At 49.4% G+C, this 23,494-nt stretch overlaps 1 protein-coding gene across 2 annotated transcripts in view; it reads right to left on the minus strand.

The window, feature by feature from the left end:
* Positions 1-23,494, minus strand: part of KIAA0355 (KIAA0355 ortholog) — a 288,245-nt gene that overhangs the window by 16,868 nt on the left and 247,883 nt on the right. For both annotated transcript variants that reach the window (XM_029608369.1, XM_029608370.1), the window contains exon 13: positions 14,882-14,960. In XM_029608369.1, the coding sequence (XP_029464229.1) occupies positions 14,882-14,960 (79 nt within the window). The remainder of the gene's footprint in view (positions 1-14,881; positions 14,961-23,494) is intronic.

The following is a 23,494-nucleotide window of genomic DNA, read 5'->3' on the forward strand; positions in this document are numbered from 1 at the left end:
AACAGCAACAAAATTCTTGGGCTTATGCACCTAGGCGCTTCATTCCAACTCCATAGACAGTACCTTGCCATGCCAGGCTGAGTTATCAAGTAGCATATTTAAAACAAATCAGAGAAAATTCTTTTTCACTCAACACACAGCTAAGCTCTGGAATTCATTGCCAGAGGATGTAGTAAAGGCACTTAGCACAGCTGGGTTTAAAAAACGGTTTGGACAAGTTCCTGGAGGAGAAGTCCATAAACTGCTATTAATCAAGATGACTTAGGGAATAGCCATTGCTTATTACTGGCATTAGTAGCATGGCATTTATTTAATGTTTGGGTACTTGCCAGGTACTAGGATTGGCCACTGTTGGAAACAGTTTGCTGGGCTTGATGGACCCTCAGTCTGACGACCCAGTATGGCAACTTCTTATGTAATGTTCTAAGAAAGATGGCCCAAAGGGGATCCCCTTGCTTCATTTAGGAACTCTTCTTGATCCCTCGCCCAGCACCACAGGCTTCTACACTATGCTCAAACCAGTGCCACAGGAGAAGGGAGGAGCTTTCCTATGCTTGCAGGACTACAAGAAGGAAGGTTAACTTCTCAATTTCTTGCGCTAAAATTCCATTGCCACCTCACTCCTGGACAAGGAGCAACGCTGCTGCTCAGCCTCATACCAAAGCTTCAGACTTTTACCCACTACTAGCACCTTCCTTAGGGCCTCTATTTTCCAGGTGTGGTGGTGGTGTACCCTAAGGAACAACTGACTACAGCTGTAGCAGTTGCAGAAGTCATGTCCAGGCCCAGGCAACAAGAGCAGAAAGCATGAGTATCCATGATGGACATCCAGTGCCCTTAGATGCAGGCCCTGAAGCTGCTGATTGCAGACATCTTGGCCTTGGGCTTTTCCACACTTCTCTACATTTTTTCTCTTAGAACACAAAAGTTCTGATTGAAGGGCTACAAAGGCAGATTAAAAAAAAAAAAGCAATAAAGCAATAAAGGCTAAAAAAAGAAACAAAAAGGTGCAAGAGAACCAAGGACATATCTGTGCAATAATTCAGATGAAGAAAGACCGAGGGGCTCATGAGGCAATCTGTGTGCACAGGAACTCCTGCACATGCTCAGTAAAGTCTTTACTGAGCTCCAAGAGCTTGGTCTGTATCAGCACCATCCGATGACATCACTCATGCCTGCTTGTCAACGGAGAAATCCCAATATGTAAGTTTAGTCTTGCTATCCAAGTTTCTGTACAAATGATAGAAAAAGAGCCTAGGGCTCTGTATAGGAGGAATTACTTACCTGATAATTTCGTTTTCCTTAAGTATAGATAGATGGACTCAGGACCAATGGGTTATGCTCCCCTGTCAGCAGATGAAGACTGAGTCAGATTTCAAAGCTGACATCACACTAGATACACCCCCTGCAGTGACCTTAGCCCTTCAATATTCTTTTCAAAAGCCATTGTGGACATACTATTGAAAAAACTTGATTTAAAATATGATTAAAAATGGATAACTAACTGTACTCAACCAAACACTGAACCCCAGTAAGAATATAGATGCCCTGATGACAGCTTACCTGTAATCTCTTAGAATAGATATCCACTCCATGGGCAAATCCTTGGCACCGTTCTTGGGCAGCCGTGGGCAGGATGTTGAGTCCATCTGTCTACACTAAGGAAAATCGTGTAATTTCTCCATTTCCTAGCGTGTAGCCAGATGGACTCAGGACAAATTGGATGTACAAAAGCAACTCCCAATCGAGGCGGGAGGCTGCCCGCGGTCCGTTAAGCCTTGCAAAGGCAGAATCCTCTTGGGCCTGTACGTCCAGGCAATAGAACATGGAGAAGGTGTGCAAGGAGGACCAAGTTGCTGCTCTGCAGATATTGATATTGATGATATTGATGATAGATATTGATGAGAGAGAGCAGTCTAGGCTTCTGCCCATGAGATCACCCGAGCCCTAGTGGAATGAAGTTTTAACCTGAGAAGATAATGGCTTTCCTGCCTCCAAATAGGTTCCCGTAGTCACCTCCTTAATCCAGTGAGCTATGGTAGCCCACGAAGCTGGTTCGCCCTGCTTCCTTCCACCGTGAAGGACATCTTTCTGAAACTTCCAGATACCATACCAAAAGTCTACTGACATTCAAATGACTGAGGCGGTGGAGAGATCACATGATGTAGTGAAGGGTGAGGACGCCGCTTCCCCTTCTCCGTTTCCCACCTCCCATCTGAACCCATCCGTTGCTCACTAAGGGATCCATTTATTAGATTTGACATCTCTGAACCTCCCTGACTACCTGACAGACGCAGACGGCCTGAAACCTCGGCATGGCTGCGCGGCTGACGAAGCGAAAGAAGGAAAAGGAAAAGGCAAGGCCTCCAGAGCTCCAGCCAGAAGAAGACCCGGGCTCCCCAGACCCGCTGCAAGCCGTGGCCCTCGCGGATATCAAGGTGGCGGTGCAGGAAGCCCTCCAGCCGGGCTTGCAAATCATTTCTGCAAAACTTACTGACCTGTCCGCCTCCATTGCAGGATTTGAAGCACACGTAGAAGAACTGGAGTGGTGGGTTTCGGAGGTATAAGATGGCCACCGCGAGCACATGGTTGAGCTCCAGGCTCCTAAAGCAACCCTGGTCAAACTCGCCGATCGTATAGATGACCTACAAAACAGGTCACGCCAATCTAACCTCTGCTTCGGTCTGCCAGAGACCCTGGGAGAAAGATTTGCCGACGTTTTTAGAGACCTCGCTCACTCGCGAGCTAGAACTACCTGGAGCGCACGGCCCACTGAGAGTTGAGCATGCACACCATCTTGGGCCTAGAAGAGAGGATTCCACCCGGCTCAGAGTGGTGATAGTAAAACTTCTGAACTTTATGCATAAAAGCGATGTTGTGCGGGCAAGTAAGTCCCTTCTCTATGAGAATCAAAAAGACCTTATTTTTCAGGACTTTTCGGCTTCCTTCAGCACACAATGTAAAAGTATGGCCCCTTTTTGTGCGCAACTTTATGCCCTGGGCTTGAAAGCCACAATCATTTTCCCGGCTCGCCTGTGTGTCTCCACGAAACAAGGTATCCGCTGGCTCACCACGCCAGATGAAGCAAAAAAATTTTTGAGTTCGGAAGCAGCGCGGCATGCAGACCCGAGCAGTACTAATACTTCTTGAGCATCTGAGGCCTGACAAATGCTGTAGCCCTGCTCCAGGGGGCCTGGAGCAGATGCTTTCTAATAGGGCGGCTGCCTTATTCGATTTATTTCATGACTGAGTCGAAGATTGCAACTCCTTGAGTCCGGAGACATCCAGTTGCTGAGACCTCAGTACTCTATGTTGTTTGCATGAACAGTTGACATTTCTGGGGATTTTTTTTTTTTCAGGACAAGTTACATATATATGCTTTCCATAGATGGCGTTAACCTTTTGGGCATGTAATATATTTCTTTACTGTTTGCCTTTTCCTAGAGGGAGGAAACAACAAAACCAATGCAATCCCTCATTGTGTTTCATAAGGGGTTCAGAAGGGAGGTGGGGAGGGGGAGGGATACAGAATACACACTAGGGATCCTCATTACTTGAGAGTTTAGACACACTGATGAGTATTGGGATAACTGGGCAGTGGGGGGGGGGGGGGGGGAGGGGGAAGAAGGGAGTGGAGACGGGATGTGGAAGGGAAAGGGATGCATAGAGGGGAAGGCACCTGATCTCAGGTTTTGATTTGGTTGCTGGTTCAAGAGGGCACTTGTTTAGTCACGTCTTCTGGCTATGGGATAGGCAGTTGGATATGGGGGTCTTAGCTGGGGAGACTCCCATTATGCAAAATATTTTACTTTTTTTCAAGAATGTGTTGCCCTTACCTTAAATGGCTAGACGCGACACTAAGATTTTCACATGAAATGTATGTGGTGTTAACTCTCCTATCAAACGCTCTAAAATTTTAACAACTTTGGAGAAAATCAGCGGATTTAGGTTTTGGTTTTACACAAGAAACCCACTTAAGCGACTTGGAGCATACCAAATTGTGTAGAGGCTGGGTAGGGGCGATACACTTCGCCTCTGCCACTACCAGGGGTTGAGATTTCAATTGGGAAACATATTCCACTTCAGGTTCAGATTGAAATTAAGGACCCCCGAGGCAGACACCTAATTTTGGTAACTGAATTCCACCATTGCACCTATGTTTTTTGTAATCTATATGCTCCGAACAATCCCAGCTTGGACTTCTTTCAGGAAATCCATAATCATCTACTCCCTTATGTAGACCATACGACTGTAGTGGGAGGGGACTTTAATTCGGTCTGGGAGCCACAGTGGGATAAAACTACAACCCAAATGGGTATTTCCGCCCCTGGTAATGGCATTCTTTTTTTGGAGCGCTCATTGCAGTTAGTGGATGCCTGGCAGACGCTACATCCTTCGGAGAAGGATTACACCCATGTCTCTCGGGCACACCCTACCCAATCCAGACTGGATTATATCCTTGTCAGCGATCATAATTGCAAGAGGCTCGCATAGATGATCTGGTAATTTCCGATCATGCCCCAGTGTGGACCTCGCTAGCAGGACCTCACTCTCTACCCACAGGCATTCCTTTGGAAATTCCCATATTATCTGGCTGATATCTGCTTCGTGGATTTTCTTCGGGGAAAGTGGAAGGAATCTCAGCACCTTAATAAGGAGCATTTGACTGACCCCATTCTTTTCTGGTACACAGCGAAGGCAGTTTTGAGAGGGGACATTATTGCCTATACGGTGTGTCGACGGAAGATGTTAGACAAATAATTACTGTCCCTGAGTGCTCAATTACAATTGGCGAAAGGCGTTTTGACGAAAGCCCACACCAGTCTTAACAAGGACCGTTTTCTCACTTTGAAAAGATTTATCAACATACCTTGTTATATCAGCGGGCGAAAAAAAGCTTAATCTATTATCAATACAAATTATTTCAATTTGGCAATAAATTTGGCAGGTTGATGTCTAATCTGATGCGAATGCACCGGAGCTCCCGGTACATACCCACCTTTCGAAGCCCCTCCAGGCGAATGGCATTTGATACTCCTACCATTTTGAAGCTATTTTGCAACTATTATTCAGACTTTTATCGGTCGGAATCTTGGAATCCCATGGCCTGTTCCTGATTCCTCTGTTCACTTACGAGCCGATACAGAAAAACCTGCGGGAGAGCCAGCGGTGCACGCCCAGGCCACTCTCCTGGGCGCGCGCGATTCAGTATCGGCCCGTATGCAAATGAGGGCCCGCGGTAAAAGGAGGCGCTAGGGACACTAGCGCGTCCCTAGTGCCTCCTTTTTGACAGAAGCGGCGGCTGTCAGCAGGTTTGACAGCAGACGCTCAATTTTACTGGCGTCTGTTCTCGAACCCACTGACAGCCACGGGTTTGGAAAACGGACGCCAGCAAAATTGAATGTTAGTCTCCCAACACGCGGGCAGATTTAAAATTTTTTATTTTTTTATTTTTGGGGCCTCCGACTTAATATCGCTATGATATTAAATCGGAGGGTGTACAGTGCTTTTTTGTACACTTTTCCGGTACCGGCCGAAATTAACTTGTGCCTTTGGCAGGCGTTAATTTCTGAAAGTAAAATGTGCGGCTTCGCTGCACATTTTATTTTCTGTATCGTGTGGGAATGACTAATAGGCCCATCAACATGCATTTGCATGTTGCGGGCGCTATTCGTTTCGGGGGCAGGGGTTGGCCGCGCTTTTCCCACGCGCTATTACCCCTTACTGTATAAGGGGTAAAAATCGCGCCAACTGGGGGCTAACAGTGCGCTCAGCCTGAGCGCACTTTACTGCATCAGCCTGTTAATTTGTCTTGCTTAACTTCGATGCAGCAACAATGCTTTTAAACCAACCCATTTTGGAGGACGAAGTTAGGCAAATCATTAGGCAGGCAAAGAGCTTTAAGACCCCAGGCCCCGATGAATACACAGCAAAATTTTAAAAGCCACTGATGGATTTGTTGGTTTCTCCCCTCGCTCACACCTTTAATGCCCTTATCTCTACTGGCTCCTATCCTCCTCATACTAATACGGCACACATTACTCTCATACCCAAACCCGGGAAAGACCACCTGTCTCCCGTGGCCTACTGACCCATTTCATTGTTAAATCAAGATAAAAAATTCTTGGCTAAGATCTTAGCAGATAGACTAGCATCCATACTCCCCTCCTTAATTGACCACTGCCAGGTAGGCTTTGTGCGGAAAAGTTACCAACGTTAGGAAGGTACTGACGGCCACAGCACTTTGCACACACGCGAGGGAGCCGTACTTAGTAGTAAGTTTCGACGCTGAAAAAGCATTTGATAGGGTTGAGTGGGATTACCTCTTCAACATCCTCCAACATATTTATTTATTTATTTTATTTATCGAGTTTTATATACCGTCATTCACTTTTGCCAGGTTTGAGGGGCTTTTTCTGGCTGCTGATCGGTTATTATATCAATCTCCGAATGCTGGGATTATAGCCAGTGGGTCGAGATCTGAGAACTTCCCAGTGAGCAGGGGTACCAGACAGGAATGCCCATTGTCTCCCCTACTGTTTCTTCTTCAGCTTGAACCCCTTTTGAGCATGATCCAGCAGGCCCGAGCGGTGCAAGGAGTCCGTTTTGCTACAGAAACATTTAAGTACGCTGCCTTCGCTGATGATATTTTGGTGTTTCTAACTAATCCCATGGCTTCCCTCCCAGCTCTTTTAAAGATATTCACGGACTTTTTTTTTTCTGGCCTTAAACTTAACACAGATAAGTCCAAAGCCTTAACATTCCCTCAAACAGTACGGGATAACTGGGAGGGTCCCTTTCCTCTTCAGTGGGCGCAGGGAAAGCTAAGATATTTGGGAGTCTGGCTTTCTACCAGACCGTCTCAACTTTACTCCTTAAACAACACTCGATTGCTTACTGACACCCAAGAATGACTGAAGACCTGGCAGTCCCTTCTCCATGTCTTTAGGAGGTCGAATCAACTTGTTTAAAAAGGTGCTTCTCCCTCAGTGGCTTTGTTTGTTTTAGAACCTACCTTTGGTTCTAAAATGCAGGGATCTGTTATGTTTAGAAAAGGGGATACAGGCTTTTATTTGGCATGGTAAATGGGCTAGGATTTCTTTTAGTCATTTGAAGGCCCAGTGGAGGAGGGGTGGCCTGGGGATCCCCAGACATGGGGATTTATAACTTGGCCAGCAAATTAAGACTGGTCCGTGACTGGATATTAGGGGACGCTGCTTATGTGAACCTTCTGGCACAGCAAACTTGTTGCCCCTCTAGATTTGCCTTTTTAGCCCCACTGACTGCCTTAATAGCTCCAGTCGGACATGCCTGGCTGATGCTTACCAAATTGTTGGTGCTGCCTTTGCTGTGTACCTACTTGTTACCTGTTCAGGGTAATGCAGAGTTTACGCTGGGGTTACAATCTGCAGATTTCCAACACTGGGGTAATTAGGATATCATACAACTGGGTCATGTACTAGATGGTGCTGGTCAGCTGCTACCCTTGCATGAATTACAGGTGCTGTACGGTCTGAATGGCCTACAGGCTTTTCCCTACCTACAGATTCGCCATTATGTGAATTCACCTTCTCTGAAACCCGCTGTTTTTTAATGCTTAATAAACGACAGACACCCTTTGCTCTCCTGTTACTACAAACAGCTACGGCTTCAGAGAAAGGTGGACCCCTGCCCGATGCTAGCTGAACGCTGGAATGTGGACGGAGTATTTACAGTGTCAGATACCATGATCTGTTCCAGTTTTCACTTAGTACCCACAGTGTCGTCCAATATGTATTTCGTGAAATGCAATATAAGTTCTTATGGAGGGCATTCATTTCCACCACGCTAGCTTTTCGCTTTCATTTGGTCTCCTCGTCACTGTGTGGGCGAGGGGAGAGCTCGTTCTCTCATATGTTTTGGGCCTGCAGTTCTATTAAACAGTTTTGGCATAAGATTATGTGATATCTGACGGCCCTCCTAGATATTAACATAGCACCCACTCCTCAACTGATGTTATTTGACAGTATTGCGTCTTCGTTGATACGAGGGGTAGGTTTATGCATTTTTGTTAAAGCGTGTTATGTAGGGAAGAAACTCATCTTGCTGCACTGGAAGGACTCAACTCTACCCACCTTCTGGGCCTGGCAATCATCTTCATAGGATGATGCAGCTGGACTGTTTGGCATCCAAAACATCCCCTGCTCAACGCCGAAAGTTTTTACAGATTTGGGACCCTTATATGTTCAATCTTTGCCACATAGATCCAGGAGTTTGATTCTGAACAATTAATGGACCACACCAGGACTCTTCTCTAAGCAACTGAGTGCCCCTCTACACTACTGTGTTGATTAAGGTGGCTTTCATCTCTATGTCTCCTAAATGGGGGGGGGGGGGGGGGGGGGGAAGAAATGGGAATAAACTGTGGGAGATAAATGGATTAGCTATGCTGTTACCTTGTTAAATCTGACGATAGTAACCTGTATGGAGGCATAGGGATTCCTGCACTCATGCAGTGACGCTGTCTGAGCAAGTACCATTTACTATGATGTGGGATTTGGGAGACCTGTATAGCAACTCCAGGTAACAAAAGAAGTTCCCCAGGACTCCATACTGTTGCAGAACAGAGAAAAGGTAGTCCCAGGACACGCGATCGAAAGCTTTTTGTGAATCAAAGTCTATCGCCAGTGCCTGTGTCCCTTCCTCCTGACAAAACTGCATAGCTGTTAATAATTTGATGACATGGCTTGTGGGTTTCTGGCCCTTCACAAATCCCATTTGGTGTTCAGATATAAGTCTCAGAAGGAGTACACTTAGGGGCAGATTTTTAAAAAGTACGCACGCGCGTACTTTTGTTCGCGCAACCGGCACAAACAAAAGTACGCCGGATTTTAAAAGATACGTGCGTAGCCGCGCATATCTTTTAAAAACCGGGGTCGGCGCGCGCAAGGCTGCGCAAAATCGGCAGCCTGTGCGTGCCGAACCGTGCAGCCTGAGTCCGTTCCCTCCGAGGCCTTTATTTCAAAAGTTACGCCTACCCAAGGCAGGCGTAACTTGCGCGCGCTGGCGTGCCATGTTCCGGTCCAGAGGCCGCGTCCACGCCCCCGAAACGCCCTTGGGCCAGAACCACACCCGCGGCCCTGCCCCTGGAACACCCCCAATGATGCACCACCGCGACACGCCCCCCCCAGGAAAGCCCCGGGATTTGGGCTCGGCGCGCACAGGGGGTGGAAGGGGCAGCTTTTCGGGGGTTACGCACATATCTTACGCATGTCCCCCTTTTAAAATCTGCCCCTAAGTCTGTCCGCTAGAACCTTAGCCAATAATTTCAAATCACTACTTAATCACAAATTAAGTAGTGAAATTGGCCGGTAGGACGCTGGAAAGCTGGGGTCTTTCCTCGGTTTAGGCAGAATAACTATGTGCGCTTTGTTAAACTCCGCTGAGTACTCATCAGTCTCCAGCCCATCAATATAAAAGTTGGTTAAAGGCACCGCCACACATTCTTTTAAAATTTTATAAAAATCATATGAGAATCCATTCGGACCTGGTGATTTCCCTGCCGCTACCGTATTGATAACCTGGAGGACTTCATATGTTTGGATGGGACGGTTCAAAAACTCCCTTTGTGGGGCAGATAGCTATGGGAGCCGTACATCCAAAAAAAAGTCATTTTCCCCCTCCCGGTTGGGCTCTGTGTCCCTAGTATATAAGTTCTCATAAAAAACGTGAAAAACTTCCCCTACTTCTGCCGTGCTAGACACAGTCTTCCCTTGAATATTTTTCATTTGATGGACAAAGGTGCGAGGGCTGTGCGCTTGAACCAAATTAGCTAGGGGTTTCCCTATCTTATTCCCAAACCGGAAAAAATTATGTTGGGCCATCTGCAGGTGCGTTGATGGGTAAGCGTGTTCAGTTGGTAAAGGGAACTATAATAAGTTTGCCATTTTATCTCAGAAGGGTCACGCATCAGTTCCAGTTTAGCTTGTTTTAACTTAACCTCGAGCTGGAGAATGGTACTGCTCATCTTTTTGGAGTGAGCACTGAGATAGGCAATGATATCTCCCCTTAAGACAGCCTTCCCTGCTTCCCAATAGAGGCGGGGGGGTATGAACATGTTGAATATTGTGCTCTTTATATTCTAGCCATTTGTCTTTCAGATATTTCTGAAAATCCCCATCATCCTTGAGGTGGAGTGGGAATCGCCAAAGTCTGCTACCCCTTTCGTGCTCTCTCAATTTTAATGTTAGGGAGACCGGTGCGTGATCCAAAACCACAGGTATGCCTATATCAGCCCTTTGGACACTTGCAAACGCTTCCACCATTGGCAGTATGTAGTCAATTCTCGAGAAGGACCCATGGGGTTTAGATATAAACGTGTAATCCTTCTCAGGATGTAAGGTCCTCCACACATCCACTAGACCCAGCTGTTGGCACAAAAACCCCACTCCCTTGACCTGGCCCATGGGTAGTATCTTAGGAGCCAGGGATCTGTCCAGTAAGGGTTCATGGACACAGTTCAGGTCCCCCATCACATAAAGGGTTCCCGCCCTATGAACATGTATGGTATTGGTCAATTCTACAAAGAAATCATGCAAGTACTCACTTGGCGCATATACATTGCATAGTGTGACTTCTTTGCCATTCCATTAGCCCCCAATAATCACGTAGCGGCCTTTGGGATCTACAACTTGTTGGGAGACTGTAAAATCTGCCGTCTTATTAATAAGAATCACTATGCCCGTTTTGCGTCCCTGCGCTGCCACGAACACACAGGTCCCCACCCAGTCTCTAACCAGTTTAGCACTCTCAGTATCACTGAGGTGGGTTTCCTGTATGCCTGCTATTTCTGCACCCAGCTTTTTCAAATAGTTAAGAACTTTTTTTTTCTTTATGGAGGATCCCAAGCCATGCACGTTCCATGATATTAACATATTATCCCATTTGGAAATATGCAATTGCCCAGCATTGTCTCTGCCAACCCACTGTGCGAGGTGCCCAGCCTCACCTTCCAGTCTGCTCCAAACCTCTGTTAGTTCTGAAAAAACCCTCTCCCCCTGCAGTCCCCTCCCTATACCACTGATCCCCTCCCCCACAAAGAGGATATTCCACATGATGAAAGCTGTGACTTGGAGCCACACCCACCCACATCCTTTCCCGTACCCACCCCCTCACCATCCCCCCGCCTAACCCCCATATACCCCCCTATATTCTAAGTTCCCCTTCTCTCTTGAGCCACATTTGGGGGTGTTCGGGCACCACTCTTCCCCCATTACCATCTTCCTCCCTCAAGGCACTCAACAGAAATTAAGAAACTATCCCAGCTAATGTTCCAGGACCGTTTCGGAGAGGAAGCAGCCTATCGTCTGGTTCCGGTGTCCCCCTGTGAAGCTCGCTGTCTTCCCAAAGCCAGTCCTTCTGCTGTATGTTGGGTCCTTCATCTCGACTGGGAGGGCCCCTCCAGTCTTCTGAAGTAGCCGGTCCATCATCGCTCCCCGGGGAAGGCCTCCATCTGACATGGCTGTTGTTCACTGCGGCTGAACCAGCCGCTCATCCCAGCAAATAAAAAAAAAGAAACAAACTTTGTGTATTATAGCCGTTCCTCCTGCATATCAAACTAGCAGGTAGTCTATTAACTATTTTCATGTTGAGCTGCCGGCCATCCGAAGCAACTCTCAAGATCCTGTCAGCCCCCAACGTTGTTGTAGAAATTTCTGCGCCTCTTCCAGGGTTGGGAATGTATGTACCTTCCCCTCATCCCACATCTTCAGTGTGGCCGGGAACTGGAATGCGAACTTGACCTGTCGATCAACCAGCTGAGAACAGATCGGAGAGAATTTTCGCCTCATCTGGGAAACACACACGAAGTAGTCCTGTGTAACCCTGATCTTTTGCCCCGATACAAAATCTCAGTTTTTTCCCTGTAGGACATCCGAATAGCCTGTTTATGGGTATGGTTCAAAATTTTAGCGATTACTATACGGGGACGGGTATCCCTCGCCTGCTTCACCCCCATTCGGTGCGCTCTCCACACACATATGCGGCCTTGCAGTTCTGCCAGGCCTACCACCTCCGGGAGCCACTTTTCCAAAAGGGGACCCAGCTCGCGATCGCTAATGGCCTCCGGAAACCCGAGAAACCGGAGTTTCGCCTTCCTCAATCTGTTTTCCAGATCGTCGATTTTCATAAGGCACTCACTTAATGCAGTCTCCTGCGCAGCCATTTTAGCTGAGAGGGCCGCCATTTCGTCCTCCATCATGGAGACTCGCCCCTCTAACTGTTCTATCCTCGGGATCAACTCAGATAGCGCATCCTTCACTTCAGCGAGCTGATTCACAATGCCCACCAGTTTTTCATCTAACGTGGCAGCTATCGTATCTCAGCACGGACATGGTGATCTGCCCCGGCAGGGAGGGTTCCGGGTCGCCGAGAGCCACCGCCATCTTGGGCTCCGCGGCCTTCCCCTTCTCTTTGTCTTTATCTTTTTTGGCGCTCTTAGCAGCCATCAGCCGGGGAGATCGTTGCATATAATGCACTATCGACATAAGCCGATTACACCCAGGTCTTGGAGCCTAGTGGGTAATGCCGGTAAATTAAGATGCCATTGGATGTGGGAGAGTGGCGTCCGGAGCTCCCGATGAGCATGTCCTCCCTAGCTCATCACCCCACATAACCCCAGTATAGAGCTTCTAATGCTCGTCCCCCTTTAAAACTTGCTTCTGGGGAATCCCATTTCAGGTCAATCAACTACTGGATGGTTTCTAATACTGGAAGGTAGCAAGAGGCTTTCCATAGGGAAATCAGAATGAGATTCTTCTTTGGTTCCATCAGAGTCCACCCCAGGAATTCCCAGCATCTTCATGGTCTGGGAAACCAGGGCCGGCAATTCATCTCAATGGAAAAAAACTGTAACATGGTCCAATACGGTTCTAAACAAGGGGAAATTTTCCCATCTTCCAAGGAATCTGTATCCTTCCTCTTTGTCTGTGCCGTCCAGGTCCCTGCCAGGGATATCCTTGGTGAGGTGAGATATGCCTCGAGGTCTGCCGATAGGACTGGGAGAGGGAGGGCTTTCCAGCTGAGGTTCCGTTCAGACAGGGGCAAGTAAGGTAGCAGACTGTGCCTGTATGAAGGCCCTGAAAATATTCCACCCAAGAGAAGGCAGCTGGGTCCATGCATAGTCCAGGAGGTACTGGGGTAGGTGCTACTGAATTTCCCTCTCCCATGGATGACCCAGTCCCGGGGTACTTCCAGTTAAGGCTGTGGCTAGCATCCTCTGAATGGGAGGAGCTGGGCTTAGCAAAGTCCGGAGAGGCCAACTCTCCCTGGGCTTCCTAAGTTGTCATAAGTTGGAATCCAGGTCAGACTGTGAAGCCCTAATATGACAAGCAGCACAGAGAGAAAGGTGCTTATGTTTCTTGGCTGCCGAAGCCATTGTCACAGTTTTCGGGCACCTAGGTGGGATGTGGCAAGGTGCACACACAGCCCATGTGCCTGGCTTTATCTGTCTTCTGCACTTAGTAGGTTGTGTGTGCATGTACGCCTGCGACATTGTGCACAGAGCCCACGCACTGCATGTACAGACGTTCTATGAAGGGCAATATGGCAAGCCCAAAGATGCGCACAAGATGGCACCGCTGCTTACCACACGGTGTGCTGACCAAGCCTAAAGCAGGGCCTAGCCACTCAGAAGCCCACTTGTCGTTGGAATGGCGCGCCAAGCAAGGAGACTGGAGGAACTCTTACCAAAACCCCTCCAAATGTTTCTGAATCGGGAGGTACATTTTTTTTTTTTAAACTTACCTAGGCTCAGCGCTTACTGGCTGAGTACAGAGACGGTCTCCGGCTGTGGGGGGAGAAGACTTTGGTCATCACTGCTGCGCTCGGCTTCCTGCACCCGTTGCCTTTCAGCTGCTTAAGCAGCAAAGTCCACGCCAGGAACCGGCTACCACACCATGGCACAACTCTAAGGGATCTCGGAAATTGCCTGAGGAATTCTCAGCTGGGGGAGAGACCTTTGGCAGGAGAGCAGGGCTCAATATTTTCTCCCATAGGGAGAGGTATGACCACCATCTGCTGGAGATGGAGAAATACTGAAGGGCTGAGGTCACTGCAGGAGTGTATCTAGGGTAACGTCAGCTTTGCAATCTGACTCAGTCTCCATCTACTAGCAGGGGAGCATAACCCATTGGTCCTGAGTCCATCTGGCTACAAGCTAGGAAAATGTGCAATATACAAAGTAAGTGATATAGATAAGACATGAAATGGGTTTGGGGGGGGAGTTGAAAAAGTTAAAATTATGACCTTAATGCACTTTGGGATTTTACAAAAATTCACTTGCTACCTAATTTATAGGTAGCACAATGTCAGTCCCTTGCTGTTTCTTCATCTCTTCTGAGTTATCCCCCCTTCCCTTATTTTTTCACAATTCCTCCTTACCCCCACAAGAATCAATGGAATCTACTTTGGGCAGCACTACACAGGAGCATAGACAGTTACTTTACAAGTTTTCCTTATACCTCAGACAACTAATACTCCATCAATGGAACCTGTCCAAAAGGATAGGAAATGTGTCTGTGTTTATACAATGGCTTTGAGATTAACAGACCTCTAGAAGTCAGCTTTAAGCAGCTTAAATTATTCCATTTGTTTCATTACACGAAACTGCCATTAGACTGAATTCAAACCTATAGTGAGTATTCAACATTGCAACAACAACGATCAGCAGTCATTTCTCTCATATATCCCACCATAGGCTCTATTTCTATTTCTACTCATGAAGAGCTCTGTGCCCTTCTGCAGAGCCTTCCTATTATTCACCCAGTCCATCTCTTCTATATTATACTGTTTAGTGATTGCTCTCAATACAAAATTACTTATGTTCTCAATTGGAAAACCATACCTGATTCAGATCATCTACTGTGGCAAGCAGAGGTGGCGATGGTAATGCATTTGTGTCTTGTTCACCACTACTGTGTTTTCTGCAAAATAAAATGTTTCTATACATAAATTCAACAGTACTATATCTGCACGTAAAGCAGAGTTGCTTACCTGTAACAGGTGTTCTCCCAGGACAGCAGGATGTTAGTCCTCACATGTGGGTGACATCATCAGATGGAGCCCTGTCACAGAATACTTTTGTCAAAGTTTCTAGAACTTTGACTGGCACACTGAGCATGCCCAGCATGCCACTAACCCTGTGGCCACACGGGGTCCCCCCTTCAGTCTTGTGTGTAGCAAAAAGTACATGCGAAAAATAAAATAAAATCGTATCGAACCCAACTCCGTGGGGTGGCGGGTGGGTTTCGTGAGGACTAGCATCCTGCATTCCCGGGAGAACCCCTGCTACAGGTAAGCAACTCTGCTTTCTCCCAGGACAAGCAGGATGGTAATCCTCACATATGGGTGAATAGCAAGCTGACTCCTAATGAAGCAGGCCAAGCAGCACACAACATGTGCAACAGGCACAACAACTGGGGTGCTGTTGGCAATGATGAGGCAGCCTGAGATTCACAGCGAGTCGAGGTAGGACGAGTTGGGTTTTTACACTGGAAAACAGTCTTGTCGTCCAGCCTTGTCCAGACAGTAGTGGGCTGTGAAGGTGTGGAGAGAGCTCCACGTCGCAGCCCTACAGATGTCGGCAATCGGTACTGAATGGTAGTGTGCTACTGACGTTGCCATGGCCCTGACTGAGTGCGCCTTCACTCGTCCCTAAAGTGTAAGGCCTGCTTGCTGGTAGCAGAATGCAATGCAGTCTGCCAACCAGTTGGAGAGAGTCTGCTTGCCCACCGCAACTCCAAGCTTGTTTTTGTCAAAAGAAACAAAGAGTTGGTTGGACTTTCTGTGGAGTTCAGTGCGGTCTAAGTAAAATGCAAGCACACGTTTACAGTCCAAGGTGTGCAGAGCTCGATCACCTATGTGAGTGTGAGGCCTTGGAAAGAAAGTGTGCAAGACAATAGATTGGTTTAAGTGGAAATCCGTTACCACCTTAGGAAGGAATTTAGGGTGCGTGTGGAGAACCACCCAGTCATGGAGAAACCTTGTGTAGGACAAGTATGTTACAAGGGCTTGCAACTCGCTGACTCTGCGAGATGTGATAGCTACCAGGAAAATTACTTTCCAGCTAAGATACTTGAGTTCGCAAGAGTGCAGGGGCTCTAAAGGAGGACGCATGAGCAGTGCAAGTATTACATTGAGGTCCCATGCCATGACCGGTGGTCGTAGAGGAGGCTTAAGCTATAGTAAGCCTCTCATGAAGCGACCCACAAGGGGTTGAGTCATTATCGGGGCATCCCCTACTCCTTGATGGTAAGCAGAGATGGCAAGCAGAGATGGCACAGAGGTGGACTCCAATGGAGGAAGTTTGAAGACCAGATTCCGAGAGATGCCAGAGATAATCTAAGAGTTCTGGTGTGGGGCAAGTAAAGGAATCTAAGCCTGTGTGCACATGGTAAATCTCTTCCACTTAGAGCGGTAGGATTTCTGAGTGGAAGGCTTTCGTGAAGCTATGAGGACTTGGGAGACGTTACTAGAAAGATTGAGGGACTGTAGTATCAACCTTTCAATATCCAGGCCATCAGGGATAGGGGTCTGGAGGTTTAGGTGGCACAACTTGCCGTGATTCTGTGTTATGAGGTTGGGTGCCGTGCCGAGGTGAATGGGTTCCGGGTTGAGAAGTATGGGAAACCAGACTTGGCGTGGCCAATACGGGGCTGTGAGTATCATTGAGCCTCGGTCCTGTTGTAGCTTCACAAGAGTCTTGCTTATTAGCAGAATCGGAGGGTACGCATATAGCAGAGGCCTGTGTTCCAGGGGCGAGCGAAGGCATCCATGGTTGGTGCTCTTCGGTCCCTGTGCAGGGAGCAGAAGCGTTCCACTTTGCGGTTCTGATTGGATGCAAAGAGGTTGATGTTCGGTTGATCCCCACAGGTGGAAGATTCTGCTCGCAACAGAGGGATCGAGAGATCACTCGTGGGGCTGGAAATTTCGGCTGAGGCGGTCCGCCACTGCATTCTGTGTGCCTGCCAGTTAAGTGGCTCGCATTAGTATGGAATACGACAGGGCCCAGGCCCAAATCTGCGCCGCTTCTTGGCAGAGCAGATAAGAGCCCGTGCCCCCGTTTGCTCAGGTACCACATTGCTACTTGGTTGTCTGTTTGAATCAAGACGACCTTGTTGGATAGGCAGTCCATGAACGCGTAAAGGGCATACCGCATTGCTCGAAGTTCTAGAAAGTTGACCTGATAGGTTGCTTCGGCTTTTGTCCAAATCCCTTGGGTTTGAAGGTCTTCGACATGGGCTCCCCAACCTAGGTTGGAGGCGTCCGTGGTTAAGGTCACCTGAGGAGCTGGTTGCTGGAAGGGAAGACCTGTTTGTAAGTTGGCCTTGTGCGTCCACCAGGCAAGGGATAGATGAAGCTGGTTCGTTATATGGACAAGGGATGAAAGTGGCTATGTGGCCTGGTGCCACTGAGATTTGAGAGACTTTTGTGTCAGCGTCATGGCTAGGCATGCCATTGGAGTGACGTGGACTGTTGTTGCCATATGACCGAGCAACGTGAGGAACTGGCGAGCCGAGGCTGTTTGACGACAGCGGATACAGCTGGCGAGGTTGGACAGTGTGGTTGCGTGGTCGTTGGATAAGAGCCCCTTGGCCACTCTGGTGTCCAGGTCTGCTCCTATTAAGGAGAGATGGTGAGACTATGTTAAGTGGGATTTCAGGTAGTTGATTAGAAACCCCAGTGAGTGCAGAAGCCGTATAGTGATATTGGAGAAATTACTTACCTGATAATTTCCTTAGTGTAGACAGATGGACTCAGGACCAATCGGTATAGTGTGCTCCTGATAGCAGTTGGAGACGGAGTCAGATTTCAATCTGACGTCAGCACTACATATACCCGTGCAGGAAGCTCTGCTCCTCAGTATTCTCCTCAAAAAAGCAATTGTGGATATATGTGTGTTTGAATAACTTGATTAACTTGAACTGGTTGACGTGAATTCTAGCTGGAGACCACCAGTGCACTCAACCGAGAAACACCAACACCTGGTAATTATGGGTGTCTTAACTAGGGGTAAAGCGTGGCTTACCAGTGCTTGTCTTGCTCTCGGGTATTGTCACCCGAGGTTTCCGTATTCTGAGGTAGCCGTGAGCGGGATACTGAGTCCATCTGTCTACACTAAGGAAAACGAAATTATCAGGTAAGTAATTTCTCCATTTCCTAGCGTGTAGCAGATGGATTCAGGACCAATGGGATGTACAAAAGCTACTCCCGAACCAGGTGGGAGGCTGCCCGTGGCCCACTCAGTACTGCCCTTGCAAATGCTGTGTCCTCCCGGGCCTGGACATCCAGGCGATAGAACTTCGAGAAGGTGTGACTGGAGGACCATGTCGCCGCCCAACAGATCTCGGCGGGCGACAGCATCTTTGTTTCTGCCCAGGACAGTGCCTGGGCTCTGGTGGAATGGGCCTTAACTTGTAGAGGTGGAGGCTTTCCTGCCTCTACACAGGCCGCCTTGATTATTTCTTTGATCCAGCGGGCTATGGTTGCCCGCGAGGCTGCTTCTCCTTGTTTCTTCCTGCTGTGATGGACGAATAGGTGGTCCGTCTTTCATATAGATTCCGACCTTTCCAGGTATTGGACTAGTAGACTGCCAACGTTAAGATGCCAAAGAAGGCGAGAGTCTTCCGAATCCTTATGCTTGTCTGGAGATGGCAGCAAGATGGTTTGGTTTAGATGGAAATGAGAAACCACCTTTGGAAGAAGAAAGGGACAGTGAGTAGCTGTATGGATCCCGGTGTGAATCTGAGGAATGGTTCCAGACAGGATAGTGCTTGAAGTTCGGAGATGCGATGGGCTGAACATATTGCCACTAGGAACGCCGTCTTCAAGGTTAGAAGCCGTAGAGACAGCCCGTGGGTAGGTCTGAAGGAAGCTCCCGCTAGGAAGTCTAGTACTAGATTGAGGTTCCATAGGGGTACCGGCCACTTTAGTGGTGGTCGGATCTGTTGGACACCTCTCAGGAAGCGGGAGACGTCTGGGTGTGAAGATAGACTGATGCCGTCCGCTTTGGCTCTGAAGCATGCCAACGCGGCCACCTGAACCTTGATGGAGTTGAGAGACAATCCCTTCTGTAAGCCGTCCTGCAAAAATTCCAGGATCGTGGGGATTTTGACTGTCTGCGGAAGTATGTCACAGTCTTCACACCAGGCTTCGAATATTCTCCATATTCGTATGTAGGTTAGAGATGTGGAAAATTTGCATGCTCGGAGCAAGGTGTCAATCACTGCCCCCGAGTATCCGCTCTTCTTCAGGCGCATCCTCTCAATGGCCAGACCGTAAGAGAGAATCGAGTTGGGTCTTTGTGGAGGATCGGTCCTTGGTGGAGCAGATTCCTGTGTGGGGGTAGGGACAGGGGGCTCCCCTCCAGAAGCCTTTGCATGTCTGCGTACCACGGCCTTCTTGGCCAATCCGGGGCCACTAGAAGTACTAGCCCCCTGTGGTGTTCTACCTTGTGGATGGATCCCACCCAGTAGTGGCCATGGAGGAAAGGTGTATAGCAGATATTCCTGTGGCCAGGTCTGGACGAGGGCATCGGACCGGGTTGCCAGAAGATCCATGGCTGGAGTTCCCCAGTGGTTTATTAACAACTGGAATGCTGTGGTCGACAGCATCCATTCCTCTGGGTCTAGACTTTCTCTGTTGAGGTAATCCGCAGTGACGTTGTCTTTTCATGTGATGTGGGCGGCTGAGATCCCTTGCAGGTTTGCTTCCGCCCATGCCATTAGGGGGTCTATTTCCAGGGACACCTTTTGGCTTCTGGTTCCTCCCTGGCGGTTGATGTAGCCCACTGTTGTGGAGTTGTCTGACATGACTTGGACCGATTCTCTCCGGAGTCTGTGACTGAATCGCAGGCAGGCTAGTCTGACTGCTCGGGCTTCCAGTCGGTTGATGTTCCATCCCGACTCTTCCTTGTCCCATTGCCTCTGGTCCGTCAGTTCCTGGCAGTGTGCTCCCCACCCTCATAGGCTCGCATCCGTCGTGAGCAAGACCCAGGTCGGTGGGGATAGCCTTACTCCCTTGCTCAGATGGTCTTATGTAGCCACCATAGGAGCTGGATCCGTATATCCGCCGGTAACTGGAGGCAAAGGGTGTAGTCCTGGGACATCAGGTTCCATCGTGACAGTAGGGAACTTTGTAGTGGTCGTATGTGAGCCCTTGCCCATGGGACGACTTCTAGGGTCGATGTCATGAGGCCGAGGACTTGGAGGTAATCCCATACCGTGGGGCGAGCGCCATTCAACAGTTTTCTCAACTGGTCTATCAATTTCCTTCTCCTTGTAAGGGGAAGGACTACCTTGTCTTGTTGGGTGTCGAACCGGACTCCCAGGTATTCTAGGGATTGGGAGGGCTGCAGGCAGCTCTTGGTTGTGTTGACAACCCACCTGAGATTCTGCTGTAGATTCTTGACTCTGGTGGTCGCCTGATGACTTTTTTCTGGAGATTTTGCCCTGATCAGCCAATCGTCCAGGTACGGGTGTATGAGGATTCCTTCTTTCCTCAGTGTCGCTGCCACTACCACCATGATTTTGTTGAACATCCGAGGGGCAGTAGCTAGTCCGAAGGGTAGCGCCCGGAACTGGTAGTGGTGGTCCATGATCGCAAAGCGTAGAAAGCGCTGGTGGTCGTGATGGACCGGGATGGGAGGATAGGCTTCTGACAGGTCCAGGGAGGTCAGAAATTCTCCCGGCTGTACTGCCCTTATGACCGAAAGTAGGGTATCCATGCAGAAATATGGTACCCTCAGGTAGTGGTTGACAGACTTGAGGTCCAGGATGGGCCGAAACGTTCCCTCTTTCTTGGGGACGATAAAATAGATGGAATAGTACCAAGTATTTTGTTGATGCGTGGGCACCGGTGTTATAGCCTCTAGGGATAGCAATTTTGTCAGTGTGGTTTCCACTGCTGTCCTCTTGGAGGGGAGTGGCAAGGGGATTTCACAAATTTGTCTAGGGGGATGCTGTGGAAGTCCAGATAGTATCCCTCTCAAATGATGGTTAGGACCCACTTGTCAGACGTTATCTCGACCCATCTTTGGTAGAATAGGGCAAGCCTGCCCCCTATGGCTTCTTCCTGTGGATGGGTCTGTTGATTCTCATTGTGGGGTGCGGCTGGGGCCTGGACCTGAGCCAGCTCCCCTCTTGTTGTGTGTGTTCCAAAAGGGCTGGCCCCTGCCTGCGGGGCGAGGTGCTTGGTATGTATTCTTGTATGGTCTGAAGCGCTGTGATCCTCTGGCCTTGGATGTTTGGGGAGAGGGGCGATGGCTTCTTTTGTTCTTGTCCTCTGGTAGCCGAGGTACTGGGGATTTGCCCCATTTGTCGGCTAACTTCTCCAGTTCACTTCCAAACAGGAGGGCTCCTTTAAAGGGCATTCTCATGAGTTTCATCTTGGAGGTCGCATCGGCTGACCAGCTTCGGAGCCAGAGTTGTCTTCTGGCTGCCACAATGGATGAGACGCCCCTGGCTGAGGTGCGCACCAGGTCGGATGTCGCATCCGTGAGGAAGGATATCGCTGGTTCTAATGTTTTGACGGGCGTGGTAGCGTTCCTGGCAAGTGATAAGCAGACACGTGACACCACGGCTCAGCAGGCAGCGATCTGTAGTGACATAGCTGCTGCATCAAATGACTAAGGATGGATTCCTGACGTCTGTGTCCTGGGCATCCTTGAGTGCCGCTCCTCCTTCGACTGGAATGGTAGTGCGCTTCGTGACAGCGCAGACCATGGCGCCCACTTTGGGGAACACCAGAAGTTCTTTGGCTGAGGGTTCCAGTGGATATAAGGCTTCTAGGGCCCGTCCTCCTTTGAAACTGGCCTCCGGAGCATTCCATTCCAAGTCGATCAGTTGTTGTACTGCCTGCAGCAATGGGAAATGGCATGAGGCCTGACGGAACCCAACCAGCAGAGGGTTCGTCTTTGACTCTGCTGTGGCGCTTGTGCCTGGGATGGCCAGCTCCTTCAAACTCAGAGACACGAGGTCTGGTAACTCGTCTCTGGAGAAGAAATGCATCATGGTTCGGTATGGTTCCGTTCCTGGAGGGATTTCTCCTTCCTCCAGGAAGTCTGGTTCTTCCTCCGAGGTGTCCGTGTCCCCTAAGAGGAGGCTTTTGTCCGGAGGGGGCACGTTTCGGGGAAGCCAAGAGGGGCCTGACAGGTTTTGGTCTTCTGGTGGAGGCTGAGACTGTGTCACCGGTGGCACCGATTGTGCCTGGACAAAGGTTTGCAGCCCTTTGAAAAATTCTACCCAGGAAAAGGTTCCTGGGTCCATACTGAAGCCAGCGATGTTGCCCGAGGGGCCGAACCGAGTAGGGACCGAGCCGGGGATAGAGAGGTCCGGGGTACTGTCGTTGGTGGAGCTAGATTCCTCTACTGGCCGGGGGGGGGGGGGGGGGGTGTTCCTTGTTCTGGTTCCCCCAGGGCCTCTTTGCACTGCAGGCAAAGGGCCGAAGCCACTTTGGGTTGTGCCGCTCTCAGGTGGCAGGCTGGCAGAGAGCTTGTCCCTTGGCTTTCTTAGCCGGTGGTGCCATGATTTGAGAGCGTGGGGTCATTCAAAACTTGTCTGTGCGCTTAGATGCGCGCACTGGGAGGCTTAGATATGCGCTCCAGGTGCGTCGAGGATGTGTATGCAAGCTGCGGAAGATGTGCGTGCAGACCGCTATGTGCGCCTAGCGAGAGATGCACGCGTCGCTGTGCGCACTGGCTTAATTTGTGCACCTGGCGCCGTTGAGCGTGCCACTGTGTGCCCAGCACCTTTGTGTGCGTTGCTGTGCGCACAGCACAGGTGCGTGCGCGCCGCTATATGCACAAGTAGTTTCTGCGCCCGACTCACTGCTGTGCGCACGGCTCAATTGTGTGGACAATATGGTGATCAAAGGGGGGAGGGAGATGGCGCCAGCGACCACGCGGGCAAGATGGCGACCCCCCCCCCCCAGAGGATCTCCACGAAAGAGGACCCTTGCACTGAATCGGGGTCTAGCCCGGACGGGGCTGCTCAACCCAATGGAACAGACGCCGAGGGGCGATCTGTGCGGCTATCCGAGCCTCGTAGACAAGAGACTTTAAGAAAAGTTTTCTACCTTACCTTGTCTTGGCGCTTCCCGGTCTCGTGCCGGGCGGTCTCCGACTGCGGGGGGAAAGGGAAATACCTTCACCGCCGCACTCGGTATTGCACCCACTGCATCTCAGCCACTCCCATTCCTGGGGGCTAAGTCCACACCGAGAAGCGGCTACCGGACCGAGGTTTATCTCTGAGGGATCTCGGAAATCACCTCAGGAATTCTCTACTGGGGGAGGGATCCTTCAGTATCACCGCAGGAGAGCGGGGCTCGTCTTGTAGAGGTAAGATTTTGGAATTTTCTTTCTTCTTTGGTTTGGATTTCCTAACGCTGTGCAAGCGTGTGTAGACTCCCAAACTGCTAAGGAGACTGAAAAATACTGAAGAGCAGAGCTTCCTGCACGGGT

The sequence above is a fragment of the Rhinatrema bivittatum genome, chromosome 7 (genome assembly GCF_901001135.1).
Source record: "Rhinatrema bivittatum chromosome 7, aRhiBiv1.1, whole genome shotgun sequence".
NCBI classification, from domain to species: Eukaryota; Metazoa; Chordata; class Amphibia; order Gymnophiona; family Rhinatrematidae; genus Rhinatrema; species Rhinatrema bivittatum.